Below are 17,260 nucleotides of genomic sequence, written 5' to 3'. Positions count from 1 at the left end.
GCCCCAAAACGTTTCTAGCTGTAAATCCTTTTTTGTGTTTTTTTTATTTTTTTTATTGCAAAAACAAGAGAAAAAAAAAGTTCAAATTTAGACGAGGCGAGATCCGGACATTTGATCTCTGGCATAATGAAGTATTAGCTTCCATTACAGAGGAGGCTTAACCTTTTTGCAGAGCGCAATTGAGCGCTTGCCAGCAGTCATCAATATTTAACAGCTGTTGCTATTATGAAATTCTTTATGGGCTAATGTGGCTCGTCGGCTTGCACGCAAGGCCTTGGCTGTCCGCCAGCAGTCTGTCAGGAGGAAGGGGGGGAGATTGACAGACGGCTCGCTCGCGTGACAACCAGCCCTTGATCAGCCAGCTCCTCTCTCTCTCTGTTAGTATTGCTCTCTCTGCTGTGGATTTCCTGTGCCGGCAGTGAGAGAGAGAGAGAGAGAGAGAAGAGTGCTAAGGGAAGGGGGCGGGAATAGGCAAAGGAGGTGGCAGTGAGCCAACCCAGCCTCCACACACACATATGAAAACACACACACACATAGTTTTCTCTACTCACGCAAGCCTTGTGGGAGGGGAAGAACTGCTGTGCTGTACTGCGCTCCCATGTTCATGTCTGGAGCTCTTCTTGGCACAGCCGTGGATCAGCTGCCAAAAGATGGCACCCCTGCTACTCCAATGAGGGGCGCACAGAGACGAATGGGTGTAGGTGTCCCTGCCATTCACCAGAAATGAGATTTTACCTGATAGATGATGACTTTTCAGTGATGTTTGCTGGGAGTTTCTTGGGTTTTTTTTTTTTCATTGATTATAAATAATGAATAAATATTTTTAGTATCTCTCGTTTAATACTTTGCTAGGTGCAGTGATTTAGTGAAATGTGCAAAAATACTGGCTATAAAGTCAATATTTGGTACGACCACATTTATTCTTCAACACAATCTGAACCCTCTTAGCTTTCTTGTAACTTTTTTAATGTAAAGTAGTCTTCAGGAATAGTTCTCCAGGCTTCTTCTTCTTTGGACCTTGACTGCTTTTTGTTCTGTTCTCTCTCAAGATGATCCCACACTGCTTCAATAATGTTGAGCTCCAAGCTTTTGGGAGGCCTTGTGCGTGATAGTGTTTCACTATCCTGGTATGCTTTTGCTGCATTGACGGTGTGTTTCGGATCATTGTCATACTGAAAAATGAAACTGTTGCAGATCACATGCTCTCCAGATGGCGTGGCACAGTGGTCTCAAAAGATCTCAAACACCTGTGGCTGAAATGCAGGCCCAAATCATGACAGCACCTCTGCCGTGCTTTGCAGATGGCTGAAAAAACTCACTGTTGTACATCTCTCCCGACTTCCTGCGTATATATTGATGACAGTTTGAAACAGAGATTAAAACCACGAATTCATCACTCCCATCAGATCTGTTGCTACTGGTTTTCAGTCCAGCTATTGTGTATTCTCCCTGTTTTCTGTCATTAAGAATGGCTTCTTGACATCCGCCCCTCCACTGAAACCCTTTTTAATGAGGCTTCAGTAACCGGTTGAAGGGCCAGATACACATCTTATGTCTTGTGTCAGATCTTTGCTGGATTTTTATAGACTCTCAGATACTGTTCATCTGATAGTGAAAAACTACAGAAACAGCAGCTATAACCACCTTATTGACTCAGCTTGGAGCAGGATGCCTGCTGGTTTCGTGTCTATGAGCCGTGTAAAAACACTTACTCGCTCCTCACTGCGCATTGCTCTGTTTAGGAACATGATGTTAAAAGTAGACCAACCCTTGTGCATGACTTGAAGCAATTCATAAATTTGCATAGTCATAAAAACTCTTCTGCAGCATTAATTTTAAGCATAATGTCGTGACATCTTTGATTCAGCATTTGGCATCAATTTGTAACTATTTTTTTGTCTTTTATCCCCATTATTAAAAAAAAAAAAAAGCATGTCAAGCCCTCAGAAACGTTACACCCCTCTGCTGAAACAACTGTCTCTCCCTGTCTTTTCTTCTTATTGGATGCAGCCTCTTCTTTTATCTCTTTTCTGTTTTCTCTCTCTTTTTGTTCTTTTTTTTTTTTTTTTTTAAGGTGTTCTTGGTGGTGTTACAGGAGGAAGTGGCTTTAGAGGAGAAGCAGTTGAAAACAGACAAACAAACCGAGCCTGTGCTCTACACATCCGTCTGCTACAGTGCCAAATCTCACCTCACCCCCTAGAGGCCGTTTAAGTTAATACCTGCTCCACACAGGGCTCTGCTCTGCTTACAGGCGGCATCCAGCAGGTTGTTCAAAGTTTTGTGAAAGTCCTTTGGCTCCCTCTGAATTACAGCGCTTCTCATAATGTTAGTTTATTACGACAAATCAACGCATCTAATATCACTATAAGCTCCTCTCGTCAGTCATCCCAGAAGTTCTGTTTGGTGATTGAAGTGCTGAGACAATTGTGCCTTAGACTGTGAAAATGAAGTCATGCTGTGTTATGCTCGGTGTTTGGCGGGTGGTCCTGAGATTCTCAGTGAAAGTGGAAAGACAGACGGTGCTGACTAAAAAGGAGCTAAACACTTTCAGCCTCACCCTTTGGCACCATCTACATCCCGCTACTTGTCACTTTTTACTTAACACCCTGTCCTCACGCGGAGCACATAAACGCCTCACCATTACCTACTCTGTTTTCCTTTTTCGACCAGAGAGGGAGAAAATAGAGGCAAAGAAAAGCAAACCCGAAGAAATGAGCGGCGATGAATAAAGCCCGTATTGTTGGCAGAGGAAGTACCGGTGCCGATAATTAATCATCCCGTATGTTTGTCTTTCCTGACGCTGCATCCTCTCCAAAAAGCTGCCGTAAGAGAGAAAACAAAAAAATGCCCCAGGCGTTGAAGGAGGAAAATAAAGACGGTTATTAGATTCATTTCCCTCTGCAGTGGTTTCCACTGGTTGGATGATGTTGCGGTGATTGGACAGAATGGGTTTTGTGTGTGTTCGCGTGTGTGACTGTCTGAGTCTGTTTGTTTGCATGCATTTGCATCTGCAGAGGTGATGACAAAATACTTAACATTATTACTGGCTTTTTAAAAATGTAGCTGTCTGTCAAAGCTCTTGCGCTTGCACACGTTAGGGCATTTATTTCCTCGTACAGCTTGAATAAACCTACTTTTCCAACTGGGGGAATGAATTATTGCACGTGAAAGAAATTCATCCTGACAAACTGTACGGGCGCAGAAAAAAAGGGTTTGCAAGCTTCAGTGTGGATTCAAGAGAACGCCAACTGTTCCAACAAAATCAGTGAAATCAGTCGTCGATGGACTGAAACAAAGGCGGGGTGGAGAGAGGAGGAGGGCAGTTGAAGGAGTGCGAATGGGGTGGAGGGGGGAGGATGGAAGCTGTAATGAGGTTACTCAGTGGGGGTGGGAGCTATATGAAGCATCAGTAGATGTATAGATTTATATGCTCTCAGTGTGTGTGTGTGTGTGTGTGTGTGTGTGTGTGTGTGTGTGTGTGTGTGTGTGCATGTCGCATGACTAATCCGTGCCTGCTACAATGAATGATGGAGTGAAGGGCCGGTCACTCGGAGTGAGCTGCATGCTCCCTGACAGCACGCCTGTGAGAGAAACACGCAAACATGCCTTCGACACGCAATGCATACGTCACCACGTGTGCACATGTGACGAATCGACATGCCACAGTCATGTAAGCTAATTGCATGGGCTTAAGCATGCAGGTGGCATATTTCACCTTTGAAGACCCAGGTTAAAACTGTGCTTAGTTACGAGACAGTGTAGCGAGAGATTTGAATGGCCGCTCATTACATTGTCGGCCTGTAGGAGCCCTCTTTGTGAGCCACAGAGAGGCCAGAGGTCAGGCTTAGTTAGTCACTGGAACCAGAAGGCTTTTACTTATTCGTCAACGACACTTTCGTGCACAAAGAACTTTGTCATATTGTGCCTCTATGTTATAACATGTGAAATAGTACAAAATGTAATTGTGTTATTCTCGTGATGTAGTACGAATCAGCTTTAATGTATAAAACTGCACAACTGCAACTGCATAAGTCAACTTAAAAAAAACTATGATGCTTTATTCAGGGGGTTGCTTAGACAAGATGTTCTTATTTTAGCAGCTGAGTATATTTGTTATTGTTGACTGAGAACCTGTTGCACAGTTCAGTAAAAGCAGAGAGCATGAGCATCCACAAGTGAATGCTCTATGTCTGGTTAACCACTTCCCATTCAAATGTCGCTAAAGCATTCAATTTTTTTTGGCCTGGCTTTCTGTAGCCCAGTGAGATTTGCATGTGCATGTGGCTGTATCGTGTGTAAGAAATCCTCTAAAGTCATGAAATCTTCCAGTGTTTTGTCTTGTTAGACCAGCCAACCACGCAGAGTAATACCTGGCATTAGTGCAGCACCTAAGAAAGGGAGACCGATACAGTTAATGTGTCGGCCACATGTCTGAGTGCTGGTCGTGTTCTCTCGCTGCCACATCAGAGAAAACAGAATTATTATTGTTATTAAAGTCAACTGTTCCCTGTTTTGACACAGGCCTTGTTATATGCTCTGTATTCTGAATGTGCATTGAATTAGGTTAAGAATTCAGACCTTCAACAGCACATATGAGCGCATAACCCTATAAGGATACATTAAAATCAGGGCTGTATCCAGCGTGTGTGATCTTCTCGTTTTGTTTGGGGATGTTCTTTCCACCTCTTCTGTTCTCATTTTTAACATTCTCAAACCGACCGGTGGCTTTTGGATTATTGTGTTAAACAAAAGCGAGTCCTTCGTGCCAACCTGTTTACCCATTTTCTTTTTTCTTTTTTTTACAGCGAGCCAAGACAAGACCAGCAGGAAGCACATCATGAGCACAGCATCCTCTAACCCTGAACCCAGGAAAGAGAGCCTTCCACTGGGCACAGGCGTGAATGAAAGCAGCCTCCTCCTGGAAGTAAGAAACCACATGGGTGTTGTCTGTATGTGTGGCGATCATGTGGAACATTTAACATGCTACATCTGTAAATACAGCACCAAAGCAGTTGTATTAATATCAACTGTTACCACACTATGTGCCATATTTTACCTTTTGGTTGGCACTTATTTTCCTGCCATGTTCTGGTTTGCATACATTTGCTTCTGAATTAGTGATTGGGAATTTGGGACATGGGGGGATTTTGTTTGCATGTGTGTGTGTGTGTGCGCACCCTTTGCCCTTTGGTCCTGCCTTCTTTGCAGGGCTGTGCTGTTGCGTGACATATGGGTGAGACAGGAGTGTCAGAGCTGATGAATTAGGTGGGGACTCTCACATGTTGGCGGCTTGAGCATCCAAGGGAAGTGTGCTTCTGTGTGTGGTCGGACCTCCGGCCGAAAGCACGAGAAAGCGAGAAGTAGAGAGCGAGAAGGCGTCAAGCCTGTCGACATTTATCAGAGAACATAGGAGGTCTGTTCAGCACTCACTTGACCCGAGACCTTTAATCAGGTTTTTAACAGCACGTTTTACGAGGGCATTTATTTCGCGTGGAGTAACAAACAGCATGTGACAAGCCGTTTGTGTGACTCGTTTAAACGCACGTAGCCATACGCTACATGGGAATTGCTCGGGCATTAGGTCGTCATTGCCTCCACGCAATATTCCCATGGCTCTCGGTCAAGCAGTAAATTATGACAGAGATTATCGCACAAAAACTACACGGATCTTCATTCGGAGTGCAGAAGCGATCCACTGATGCTTCTGTTAACGTGTCAGGCTTCTCAGTGGGACAGGAAACAAAAGGTTAGATTGACCGTAGTGATGTGCTGCCTCCTGTTGCGTGACTCAACCTGCAGCGGAGCCTCATAGCAAACTGCACATTACTTATGGTGACGAGATCCCAAGAGAGGGAAGAGACGGATATTTGAGTGTGCGTGTGTCTGGGGGAGATTGCATGTCTTTGTCTGTACGCATATGTGTTTGTACATGTTTATCTGTTTGCATATGAACTGTGTTTGCAAATGTCTGAAGGCAATTCTTTGGAGATTGATGCAGATCGAATGTGCTGGAAGTTGCAGGATTTATTGCATAAATTGAATTCACATGAGGACGATGTTGTGCCGTGTTGTGCCGCAGCAGTGTTTTTGGACATTTAAACATATTTCCATCCATGTTTTTTTTTTCATATTTAATTATCAACACTTACCAAGGCTAATAGACGAAAATGTGTTGTAATGGCTGTTTAGACTCAAAAGAGGTTCAAGGGGGAAGCAAAGATACTAACAAAGTCTTTAATATTTTACATTTCCCGCATTAAAAGGCAACTCTTTATATCATTTTAACACATTTCAGTCAGAAGTAACGCAGTGGACTGATGGACAGACCACTTCTTTTAGTCTTTTAATGAAAAATGTTTGTCATGTGTGACTCTGGTTTGAGTGGCTTATCAAAAGTTTTCTAACTATCAGTCAATACAACACGATCCTATATTACTGCAACCCTATTGCGTGTATCACCACGGTTGCTGCGACCTCCCCTCATTTCTCACTGTCGACACAAGACAGCAGGAAAACTAAAGAAACTCCTTTGAAACATTGATACAAGGCAATAACGCCATGCCCGCCACTAACATCCTTCTCCCGCCCCAATCGCCTTACAGCTCCCCTGCTGCTTCCAAGTCCAGCGAACATATATTTTATTTTGGGCTCTGCGTGCAAAGGGCCTCTTAAGATTTGTAAGTCAAAGCTTTTAGTCTCCCAGGGCCAGTTATGAGAGCTGGGGGCGTTGCGGTTGCAGATATGTGGTGGAGCAGGCCAGCAGCAGGTGCCTGTTTCCATTACCTAAAGGCTTTAGTATGCAAGGAACTGAGGGGAATGTGAATGGAGAAACACACAAAAACAGCATGCAGCAGTGCAGCCAATATCATAACAGTATTTCTGTTTCTGGAACTTTTTTTTGTTGCCTAGTTTACAACAACAGAAGAACAGGCAGTGTTTAGATGTATTTAGCTGATTCATATAAAGTGTTTGGTTTTATTTATATAAAACCAAACACTAATTGTTATTTTGAGTAATAGAGTTCTGATGTTCCTTCCAGCTCTTTAACTGGAAATGTAGTAAATAAGCTGCTCTATTCCAGCATAAATGACGGATGTTCTCTTGAAGTTTTGCACATGTAAAAAACAAATGCACTGTATTTATCTGTAATAAATTTGCAGGGCCAGGCATAAAAAAGCTAATTAAAGCTTTAGAACATACACTTTTTGCTTGTGCATACTCTTTCAGGTCACAGGTCTGGGGCCTATTTGTTCCAGAAGAATAAAAATGTCAAAGTCCTTTTGTAAAGAATTTGGGTTGCAGAAATTTACTGGCATTTCACTGACTTGGAAGAGGAGTGGGGAAAGGTGAATGGGCTAAATAAATCTAAATGAACCTTACATGTAAATGTCGACCTTTTTATGGCCTTGTACGACCTCATAAAGTCAACCTAGCTTTCCAGCATGCTTAGGATGTTTTCATGAGTTTTTGGACACATGATCCAAAGACCTTCAAGTGATCCATGCTTGAGACCTTTATAGCTACATGTGAAATAGTCGTGAAAAAGCAATCTGTTTGTTCAAGTTCATGGTCATGCATTGCCATATTTTTCTGTGACAGTCAGCGTGACATTGAAACTATTATTGCTAAGAAATGAGAGCTTTCAGCTGTTGTATTTTAACCCAGAACAGGATCTTTTTTTAAACCTAACCGCAGCTTCACAGCCTAAACGTAACCAACTCGTTTTTATATCCTCACCCTCAACAAGTCGTTTTTAATGATAATCAATAAAATATTGTTTCATATTAACGTGCTGCTAAGCATTTTCTATAATATAAATAATGTCACTCCATGACTCAAACTGAGGTCAAATGATCAATCCAAGGCCAACCCCGTCTGGGACACCCTTTCAAATAGCGGAAAATATTCACTTTGTGTACACGGACATGAATCAGGACATCTGAGGCCAGACAGGTGAAAAAATGTCTTCAGGGATACGAAGATAAGGGTGGGTAATTATGTCCAGAAACCCGAATAAGTACATTAGATGTTGTGACTATCTGATGAACTGCCGCGACACTGCGTTGGCGGTGTTGGATTTAGACGTAAATATATCACATCTGGCATTGACATGTTGTTCCCAGATGTTTATTGAAGTACTAAATACATTACATAGCTACATTAAATATTAATCCACTAATGTTGGTTGATCGCTACCCTCCAGAGGGCTCCAAAAATGCTGGTCCGAGTAACAAAGACTTTTAATTTGTACAAATGTTGCACAGTAAATGCTGAGTGAGGACCAGTATCAGAGGAAAGATGCTATATCAGTGTGCTTTATTTCCAACTAATCTGCATCTGTTTTGAATGCTGGAATAAGTTGTGCATCTATGTGTGTTTGTGTGTTTGTGTGTACCCCCCCGACATTTGAACATGTGCCAGTTAAACTTGTCAAACATCATCTGCATCTATGCCACAGAGGACTTGACCCATCTTCCAGTCTCCACTGCTGCCGTCATGCTTTCATATACTGTTTTCAGATGTCATCATGTCAGTGTCTCAATATTTTTTTCTCAGAGGCTTTGCTTTGCTGCAGCTTGGCTTTTACGCCGATAGGTTTTAGGGCTGCAAATTGCTCTGCTCACAGAGAGGTCACAGAGAGGAGTTTATGGGACAGGTAAGGACAGGGCGCGTACAGTGAGCATTCGCCTCTCGCTAAGGCAATCATATCACTGCTGGGTGTAAGTGACAGAGAGAGACGTGGAAGGAGTGGGCACTGGGGTGAAGTGAGGGGCAGCTGGGCTTTCTACCTTATAAAGTACACAGAAACACACAGAAACACACACACACCAGGAAAGACCTGCATAGTCTCGCAGTAAAATAGAGGTGACAGACTCTGGCAGCAGCAGTCACGCAAGTCAAGTAGCCTTGCAGTTGTCACGCTATCACAGCTGTGCGCACACTGCACACTGGAAGGCCTCTTTCCCGTCTCCTTCCTGTGCTTTTCTCCTTCATGTGCTGCCTTTTTTAAATATATCTCTCGCACTCTTTCTTTTCCTCTCCATCTGTCCATCTCTCCTCATTTAACAGATACCATTTGTGTATTTTTTTAACATTTTCTTTCTCTGTATCCTCCGCTGGCCAAACACGTTATCCCCCCTCCCTAGCTTTGTGTGGATGGGTGTGTGAGCAAAGAGGGAAAGTGGGAAGAAGTGTGCTTGTGTCTGGAGTTTCTCTGCTTTTAATCAGTGTGTTTGCTACGACAAATCAAAGCAGCTGTACCAGTCAAACAGACTTAATTATCAGAGTTTCGAGCTTATGAAATGTGTAACTTTAAAGGAGCGCAAATAGGCGCGTAAGTCATCTGCGAGCTAACTGCTTTAAAAAATACAGTTTTAACCAGAGAATATGAGGAAAAAAGTCTAAATCACTAAGTTTTATTTGGCTCGCTCTGTAACACAACCATCTGTTTTTCATTCCCTCTCTTGTGTTGTAATTTTCTATCTTTTGTTCCATTTTTACAGTTTTTCTGCTGTTCTGAGAATTATGGAAAGAAGTTGAATATTACATTTTTAAAGGTTTTACAAGCAAAAATTCTTTTTTTTAAGGGCGTAGTAATAACTTCAACCACGGTTAGGTCACAAATTAGAACATCTGACTATATTGTATCTATATTCTTACACCTGTATTACGCTTTTCACAGACAGAATAGAGAAGTCATGTGTGTGTTTGTTGCATTTGAGTTTATTTGCTGCACGAGCTGCCCTGACTCTCTTTCTGTGTGTGTGTGTGTGTGTGTGTGTGTGTGTGTGTGTGTGTGTGTGTGTGTGTGTGTGTGTGTGTGTGTGTGTGTGTGTGTGTGTGTAGTCTCTGACAGGCTTTGCCTTGGTGGTGAGCAGTGACGGGATGGTTTTTTACGCTTCCTCGACCATTGTGGACTATCTGGGATTTCATCAGGTGAGTTGAACACGAATACAGTGAAAACATTGTATAATCTATGTTTAATATGTATAAACGAAATGCACGCTGTACATATGATTATCCATAGATAAGCTGATAAGCCTTGACTGTTCTGTAGATGGGGGAATCAGTGTGCCAAAACTCCAACAGATCAGTAGGAAATGTGCTCTTTGAGCCAGAATATATAAAATATAAAAATGAGGTATGAGTTGCCTTTTTTTGTACTTCAGCTGGTCACATGGCCTCGTAATCTGTGATGATAGCATCCATGAAAGTGTTTTAGCACACAAACCCTCTTAAGGTTACGAATCTGCAAATCTCATAGGACCTCATTGCTGTCATTATTCAACAAGGTCACAATTGCCGTTTTTAGTACGCTCCATTCTTCTGTTGCCATCCCATCCAGTTTAGGATCCGGAGTAAACTGCCTTTCTTTTAATTCTGACTTCCTGCTGCCTGATAACTCTTTCAGAGGGCAAAGTAAACCCAGAAGGTTACACCTAAGGGGACCACAGAAGGGTGAAGACCTCTGTTTCACCCTGAGATACACTCTGCGGGCGTCTGTTATGTGTGTGCGGGCACTGATAAGTCACCGACGGTTTAACTCTTTTCCTTTCCAGTGGCTATACCCAGCCAGTCATTAATTATGAATGAAGTCAACATGGGCTCGCCTGTCCCTCGATGCTGAAATCATCGCTCTCCTTCAAAGCCATAAATAAAGTGCTTTTCACTGTTAAAATTCCTCCTGTTGCCCTCATGCCTTCTCTTTCTCACACACACATACACACACATCACGATAGACATTCTTCTGCAGCGCTCCCACTTGGCTTACAAGCAGACAGGGGCGGCCATGAAATTGACATGAAACCCAAAGTGGTCTGAGACGCCCTGCCACAGTATGTGCATAGGTGTGTGCGTGTCTACAGATTGGCACGGAACCACCGGGCAAAGGAAATTAAAACTCCAAGGGGCATTTGCGTATGCACGTGTGTCTTAGCAGCTCAGTCAACGCTTTTTATTTTGTAACGTCTGCTTTTTGTTCCCATAAATTTCCACTCAAATGATCAGATTTTGCTAGCTAAGGTTTCACTTTATGCCAGCTTCATTGTCACGTGCTCAGCAAAAGACCCGAGCGAAAAGTTAATGTCAATAATTTTGCAGGAATCAAACCAAAGTAATGGAAAAAAATATCAGTTTTGAGCTGATTATTGCACAGAACCTGAATATGGCCTTGGCTGAATTTCACAGCAAACCATCCCAGCGTTGAGTCGAGTTGCTGCCATCCAGTTGTTGCCTTTCATAAACACATGTGACCAGCACAGTTAAAAACAAAAAAAACGAACATTCATTCAATATGCAACAAGTGCTCGAAGAATTAGCAAAAATCGTATCCATGTTAGGAAGGACCGGGACCGTTTTGCGACATGTTAGCTGCTGATTAAATATTAAAGAGATGTAAATTTACCAGCTCACACTAGTAGAATCACAACTGGCCCTTTGTGTGCTCAGATCTCGGCAGTGACTGTATGTAAGACACTTGGCAGCAGATCAAGCGAATCAAGTCACCGCAGTACGTTAAATTGCGTACATGCAAAACAGTTATTTTAAAGAAAGAAAAAGAAAAGGAATTACCACGCAACAGGTTTGGCTGTGAGCCATAGCACTGCAGCATGCAAAGCATTTGGTGTGATAAACGAATGTATCGTCAGCATTAGCTCAAGGTTGAGCTCAGAATTCAAATCAGGTGTTCTTTGTAGTCAGCAATGGCCATATTTAGAAGTGAAAAGCAAAATGCAGGTGACTTTGAGCACAGAGAAGATGAATAGGAGTGAACGGGTAGTTGACAGCTTTTCTACATTTTTCTACATTAAAAATATGGCTTTTTAAATACTCACAGATCCGCGTGTTGTATTTTCAGACTGTCATGAAAACATTCTTTTATACTTTCCCACATGTTCAGCTCTTGCAAAGGAGCTGTTAGTTGTTTTTAAGCCACATGCTTTGCCTCTCAGGCTTTGACAGCATGTAACATAATTTTGAGCCCACAGCTGTATTCAGAAAGACACTTATCCATAATATACCACAGGAAATAAAGAAGAAAAGACATGGCTTTGCTAAGTAGCACCACAAGAAAGCGCCACAGAAGAGCAGAAAACCTCCACTGGCCTTTGATCCAATTTGTTACAGGGGCAGTTAGCCTTTGAAGGTCACTGAAAATATCACTTATTCTCTTTTTCCTCCCCCTCTTCTTTTCCTCTCTGAGTTTTTTTACAAGAAACATAAACAATAGTCACTCGATCCTTCTGTCTGCCTGACTGCCGGTAGGGAACCCAACCACAGGACGAAGCGCTCGCCGAAGACAGTGGGAACAGATTGTGTTTGCAGAGGCAGACGATCAAAAAGCCTCGCGTGCCACCAGTGTGGAAATTATGGAGCGAGGGCAGGGAGGAGGGGGAGAGGGAAGAGGAGAAGGTTGAACATTTTAGTGAGGAATCTGTCATGGAATGACAGAAAACACAGCTATTGCTGGAAAAGAGAGGGAGGAATGACGAGAGCGGGCTGGAACCCGACTTACTGTGTGTTTGTGTGGATGTGGAGAGAAAGCTGGGCTGGACTGCCGTTCGGGAGCTGGTGTCACGCGATGTTTGACAAACACAGCTGCCCTCGCTGGCCCCGCAGCTGCCCTTAAGACTGTTACTGTACTGGGGCAATTCTCCTGCCTTTTTGCATGTGTATGTAACTGTGCGAGTGCTCTGGTTGTCTGACTTTCATCGACTTTGTATGTATAGCGTTGACCTCCCCAGGAATGGTGGGGCAGAATTAGCCCTGAGAGCGGCGAACAGCTGTCAGCTACAAGAATGGAAGCAAAACTCGGTCGTCCAAAGTCATAAACCGGATGTAAAACTAAAAATTAAAACTGATTAACCAAACCAGTCCGAATCCCCTCCCCACAGACTGACGTGATGCACCAGAATGTGTTTGACTACATCCACATAGACGACCGTCAGGAATTCAGACGCCAGCTCCACTGGGCCATGTGTCCTCCACAGCACCAAGGGACGGTGGCACACCAGGATAACCAGCTAGCTGCAGGAACTGGTGGGTAGATCACTATGAATTTAGTATGGGAACATATAAAACTTATTATCGAACAATGCAATAGGTTTGAGGTGATGAGGTCAGCTGCTGAGATTTCTATTCCTGGATCTGTATGATGTTGATGAGAGGAACCATCTATTCTGTCAATCTCAATTCAATTCAGTTCAAATTTATTGATATAGTGCCAAATTGAGGCAATGACCCTACAAATATAGAGGGAAAACCCCAACAATCAGTAGACGACCCCCCGTGGCAAAAGTGGGAAGGAAAAACTCCCTTTCAACAGGAAGAAACCTCCAGCAGAAACAGGCTCAGGGAGTGTCGGCCATCTGCCGCGACCGGTTAGGGGTGAGGGGAGAAAGACAGGTCAAAGACGAGCTGTGGAAATAAGCCAGATGTTAATAATAACTAATAACTAAATGCAGTGAGGCATATAAACACATAGTTAGTGAGAAAGGGGACTGAAGAAGAAACACTCAGTGCATCATGGGAAGCTCACCAGGAGCCTATTGCAGCGTAACCGAGGGAGGAGTCGGAGTCACCTGATCCAGCCCTAACTATAAGCTTTATCAAAAAAGGAAAGTTTTAAGCCTGATCTTAAGGGTGTCTGTCTCACATTACACTCGTTATTAACAGTTTTAACGATTCATTAATTAAAATTGATACAGTGCTGACAGATAAATGCTTTAAACAGCAGTGTATTATTCATAAAAGCAGGTAAGTAATAAAAATACAAAAAAGAAGTCTGTCCCAGTCATTTGCTAACTATAAATATTGTTGTCATTTAAAACGTCATCATATTTATACATATGTATCTTGTTTTCTCCTGTATTATTACACAAATTGCAGTACAAATTGTATTACTCATACCCTCTCCATATTTCTTTACTAAATTACAGGTGAAGACTTTGTAGTGAGCAGCCTGTTCCATTCTCCAGAGGCAGGGGAAATCCCTCCTGAGCTCTCCTGCTTTCTCAACAGATGTTTCATAGCCAGAGTCCGATGCCTTTTGGACAGCACCTCTGGATTCTTGGTGAGTAATTGAACCAACTCAAACTCAAAAAAACCCCCAACAACGTTACTTCAGTTTTCAGTTCATTAAAGTTTACGCAAAATATAAAAACTGAGCAGGAAGAAGACCCAGGGCTATAAAAAGTGTTATAACCCCTTGGTACCGCAAGACTTCACATATAATTGTAGTATGTGCAGTTATTTATAGGTGTATTGACAGAATTATAAGGTAATTGGGTGCATGGCCACAGTGGCAGAGAATGAGCGTGGTTCATCCCTCATGGCTGTGACTAGAGTGGTTTGGAGACCAGCAGTGGAAAAGCTGAAGGCCCTGATGACAGAGCAACGAGAATATGGGTTTGGACTGTTTCATCAGGGTCAGTCAAGTTTACTGTCACCAAGTCCTCTCTGGTTGCACTGAAGCTGGCCGCACAACTGAAATTTTAGATGGCAATTTTCTACATATACTGTAGATGCTGGTAGCCAAGTAGTGAGGAAATACTGGTTGGAGGCTTTCCTCATCAGTCAACATAATTACAGTTAGGACACAACAATTTGTAATGTAACGCACAGTGCTCAATCTGCTCACAAATAATCTGGCAAGAAAGTCTCGGTTTCATAACATTTGGACCACTTACGAGTGTTTTCAGACACAGTAGCAGCCTTATTTCATGGACAGGAAAGTCAGTCAGTTCCTTCACAGTGTTAGCCAAAAATTAAATGTCCACCAGTGTTGGCTAATAAAAGTTAGCTGACAGGTTTAATCAAGATGTTGAACACTGCACACAACATCTAATTAAACTTGGTTAAACTGGACTTGAGGGGAGGATTACCAGGTTTAAGTTAGCTAACATTAACAAGCTTGGCTAGCTAAATGTTTAGACCACACGCGTGCATGCCACAGACACAGATGCCTCCTGATTTGAGCCAAGAAGCTTACGAATAAAATACTAGAATTTAGCTTTAATGGATGGAGTGTCGGCACAACTGACTTTATAGGAACCGATACTATTTGTCTGAAAGTGGCACTAACAGTGCAGATATGCTAGAGAGGTTCAGTTCAGTGACTCAGATTAAAAGAGGAGAAACCTAGCAGAAGCCTAGCCAACAATATGAAACCTCTTTGCCACTGATTGGTCATAAAAATGGTCGCTATAATAGTCGATACCTTTAAGCCTTTGTAAAAGGGCAGAAAAATAAAGCCTAGATGTTTGTGTAATTGTATTATATGTTAATCAAGGCCTTTGGATGGGTCCTTTCTTTCTTCTGTTCCAGACGATGCAGTTCCAAGGTCGGTTGAAGTTCCTCCATGGGCAGAAAAAGAAGTCAGCCTCTGGTGCTCCAGTGGCCCCACAGCTGGCTTTGTTCTGCATAGCTGTTCCCCTCCTGCTCCCCTCCATCACGGAGATGAAAATGAAGAACATGTTAATGCGGGGAAAGAATAAAGGAGCAGTAGGAGGAATCATCTCCGGACTGGAGCAAGGGTAAGAAGGAATAAACTCTCACACATGCGCAGCATCTTTACAGCTTTAACTAAGTTAGGAGAGATGATGCATATTGACACTGTGTCACAGTTTTGGACACTGATTGCTTTAATAGGGGTACTATGTAGTAACTAAAGGTGAAGTGTTTTAACAGTCTTAACACTGAGGTTTGATGCATTTTGGCATCTCGTTATAGCCTCTAGAGAACGACACTGATTGGCTTTATGGGAGCTCTGAGTAAAGGTCAACATTTGAGAGTCCATAGGTCACAGCAGCTCACAGTTCATAAGGGATGACGTGTTTATTTTGTTATTATACACTTTACATGTCCTAAGATTACCTCTTGCCTCGGTTGTGGTCCACATCGCACGGGCACAGGAAACATAATTATTTGGAGTTACTGTGAGAAAATCCATTTGCTCCAGCCCTCATGTGTCATTTATTGATTTTTTGAGGTTTGTCTTTTTTTCACAGATACCAACTTATTGCCCAGCAACAGTTTTATGAACACACAAGCATTTACACTGAGACCCAGTTACCAACACAAACATAAGCCCTCTCCTCACCCAGTAGGATCTGATACCAAACCAAACAAGCGCTGGACGCCTTACCTGTGGCCAATTAGGAGCAAATACGCGTCTCAGCTTGGATAAGGCCCTCTGTGATTCATGCATCATTAACAACTTTAGGGAGTCAGAGAGGCCAAGACTTGGGATGTAGTCAGTAAAGCAGAGCTCCTCCACCCCTCCTGCTGTTCAGGCTTCTTTCTTCCTTCACACATCATCCAAGGCAACATGGTGGATAATGTAACGATAAACCAGTTAACTAGACAGCAGATTGGATTGGTTAAACCATTCTTAGGGTTAAGGTTCAGAATTAAGTGTATAGTATGTACAGTACATGTAGCGCCTGGGTCTGCTGCCATATTGAGAGACTTAATATGACTTGGATTAAACTTACAGTCAGATTCCCGAAAGCCTGCTGACTTTATTGTTGCACAACGATCTCCGGTTCTGCTCTAAATTCTGAGTATATGTAGACTTTTTTAAAACTAGGAAACACAGTGAAACTGCGTCAGGCTATTATAACAAAAAATAGAAAGCAATACTTCTCTTTTTGGTCATTTCGTGTCACTAGTCGGCAGATGTCACTGAAAACATGTCCCTTAGTTCATTTCTTTGCGAGCCTGTTATAGTGAAATTGTAGCTACTGCTAGAACAATCTAAGAGCTAAGAAAAGACTCATTTTACACATATGATGCTACAGAATATACTCACTCACAGCTTGGTTGTATTAAAGACCTTCAGCTGTGCTGTGCTCAGGTTGAGAGATATTTGAAAGACAGGAAAAATGCAGAAACGTATTTGGAAGCAAAACGAAAAGAAACATTTGCCTTTAGAATTCCTGAATAATCACTCACAGAACCGCAAATTAAACCCTGTTATTACCACTGTAGCCATGCACTGTAATTGGGTTTCCATATAAAAACTGAAAAGATGAAGAGGGGGAAAAAAACATATTTTGATTATTGTTTTTGTGGGGGGGCACGAAGAAAGCCACAGAAACAAGTCAAACAAGTACGGGAAAAACTGGAAAAGGCATTTAACGTATGAATGCTGATTAATCAGAATGCTGTAATAGTTATAAATATAATTGAGCTCTTTTATCTTTTTCGATCAATCGCTTACTCAGCGTTCAACAAGATGAATTTCAAACTTAAAATCATA

The 17,260-nt window shown here is 42.5% G+C and overlaps 1 protein-coding gene across 1 annotated transcript in view; it reads left to right on the top strand.

The window, feature by feature from the left end:
* The window catches only part of LOC308385332 (uncharacterized protein), a 63,957-nt gene that overhangs the window by 43,455 nt on the left and 3,242 nt on the right, over positions 1 to 17,260 (top strand). The window contains exons 4-8 of the mRNA XM_080864182.1: positions 4,806 to 4,924; positions 9,847 to 9,936; positions 12,894 to 13,038; positions 13,938 to 14,071; positions 15,325 to 15,533. Coding sequence (XP_080720308.1) covers positions 4,806 to 4,924; positions 9,847 to 9,936; positions 12,894 to 13,038; positions 13,938 to 14,071; positions 15,325 to 15,533 — 697 coding nt within the window. The remainder of the gene's footprint in view (positions 1 to 4,805; positions 4,925 to 9,846; positions 9,937 to 12,893; positions 13,039 to 13,937; positions 14,072 to 15,324; positions 15,534 to 17,260) is intronic.

Source organism: Rhamphochromis sp. 'chilingali', assembly GCF_963969265.1.
Source record: "Rhamphochromis sp. 'chilingali' genome assembly, chromosome: 18".
Classification (NCBI taxonomy): domain Eukaryota; kingdom Metazoa; phylum Chordata; class Actinopteri; order Cichliformes; family Cichlidae; genus Rhamphochromis; species Rhamphochromis sp. 'chilingali'.
Note: the sequence above shows the minus strand (reverse complement) of the source record. Positions and strands in the feature narration are given on the sequence as shown.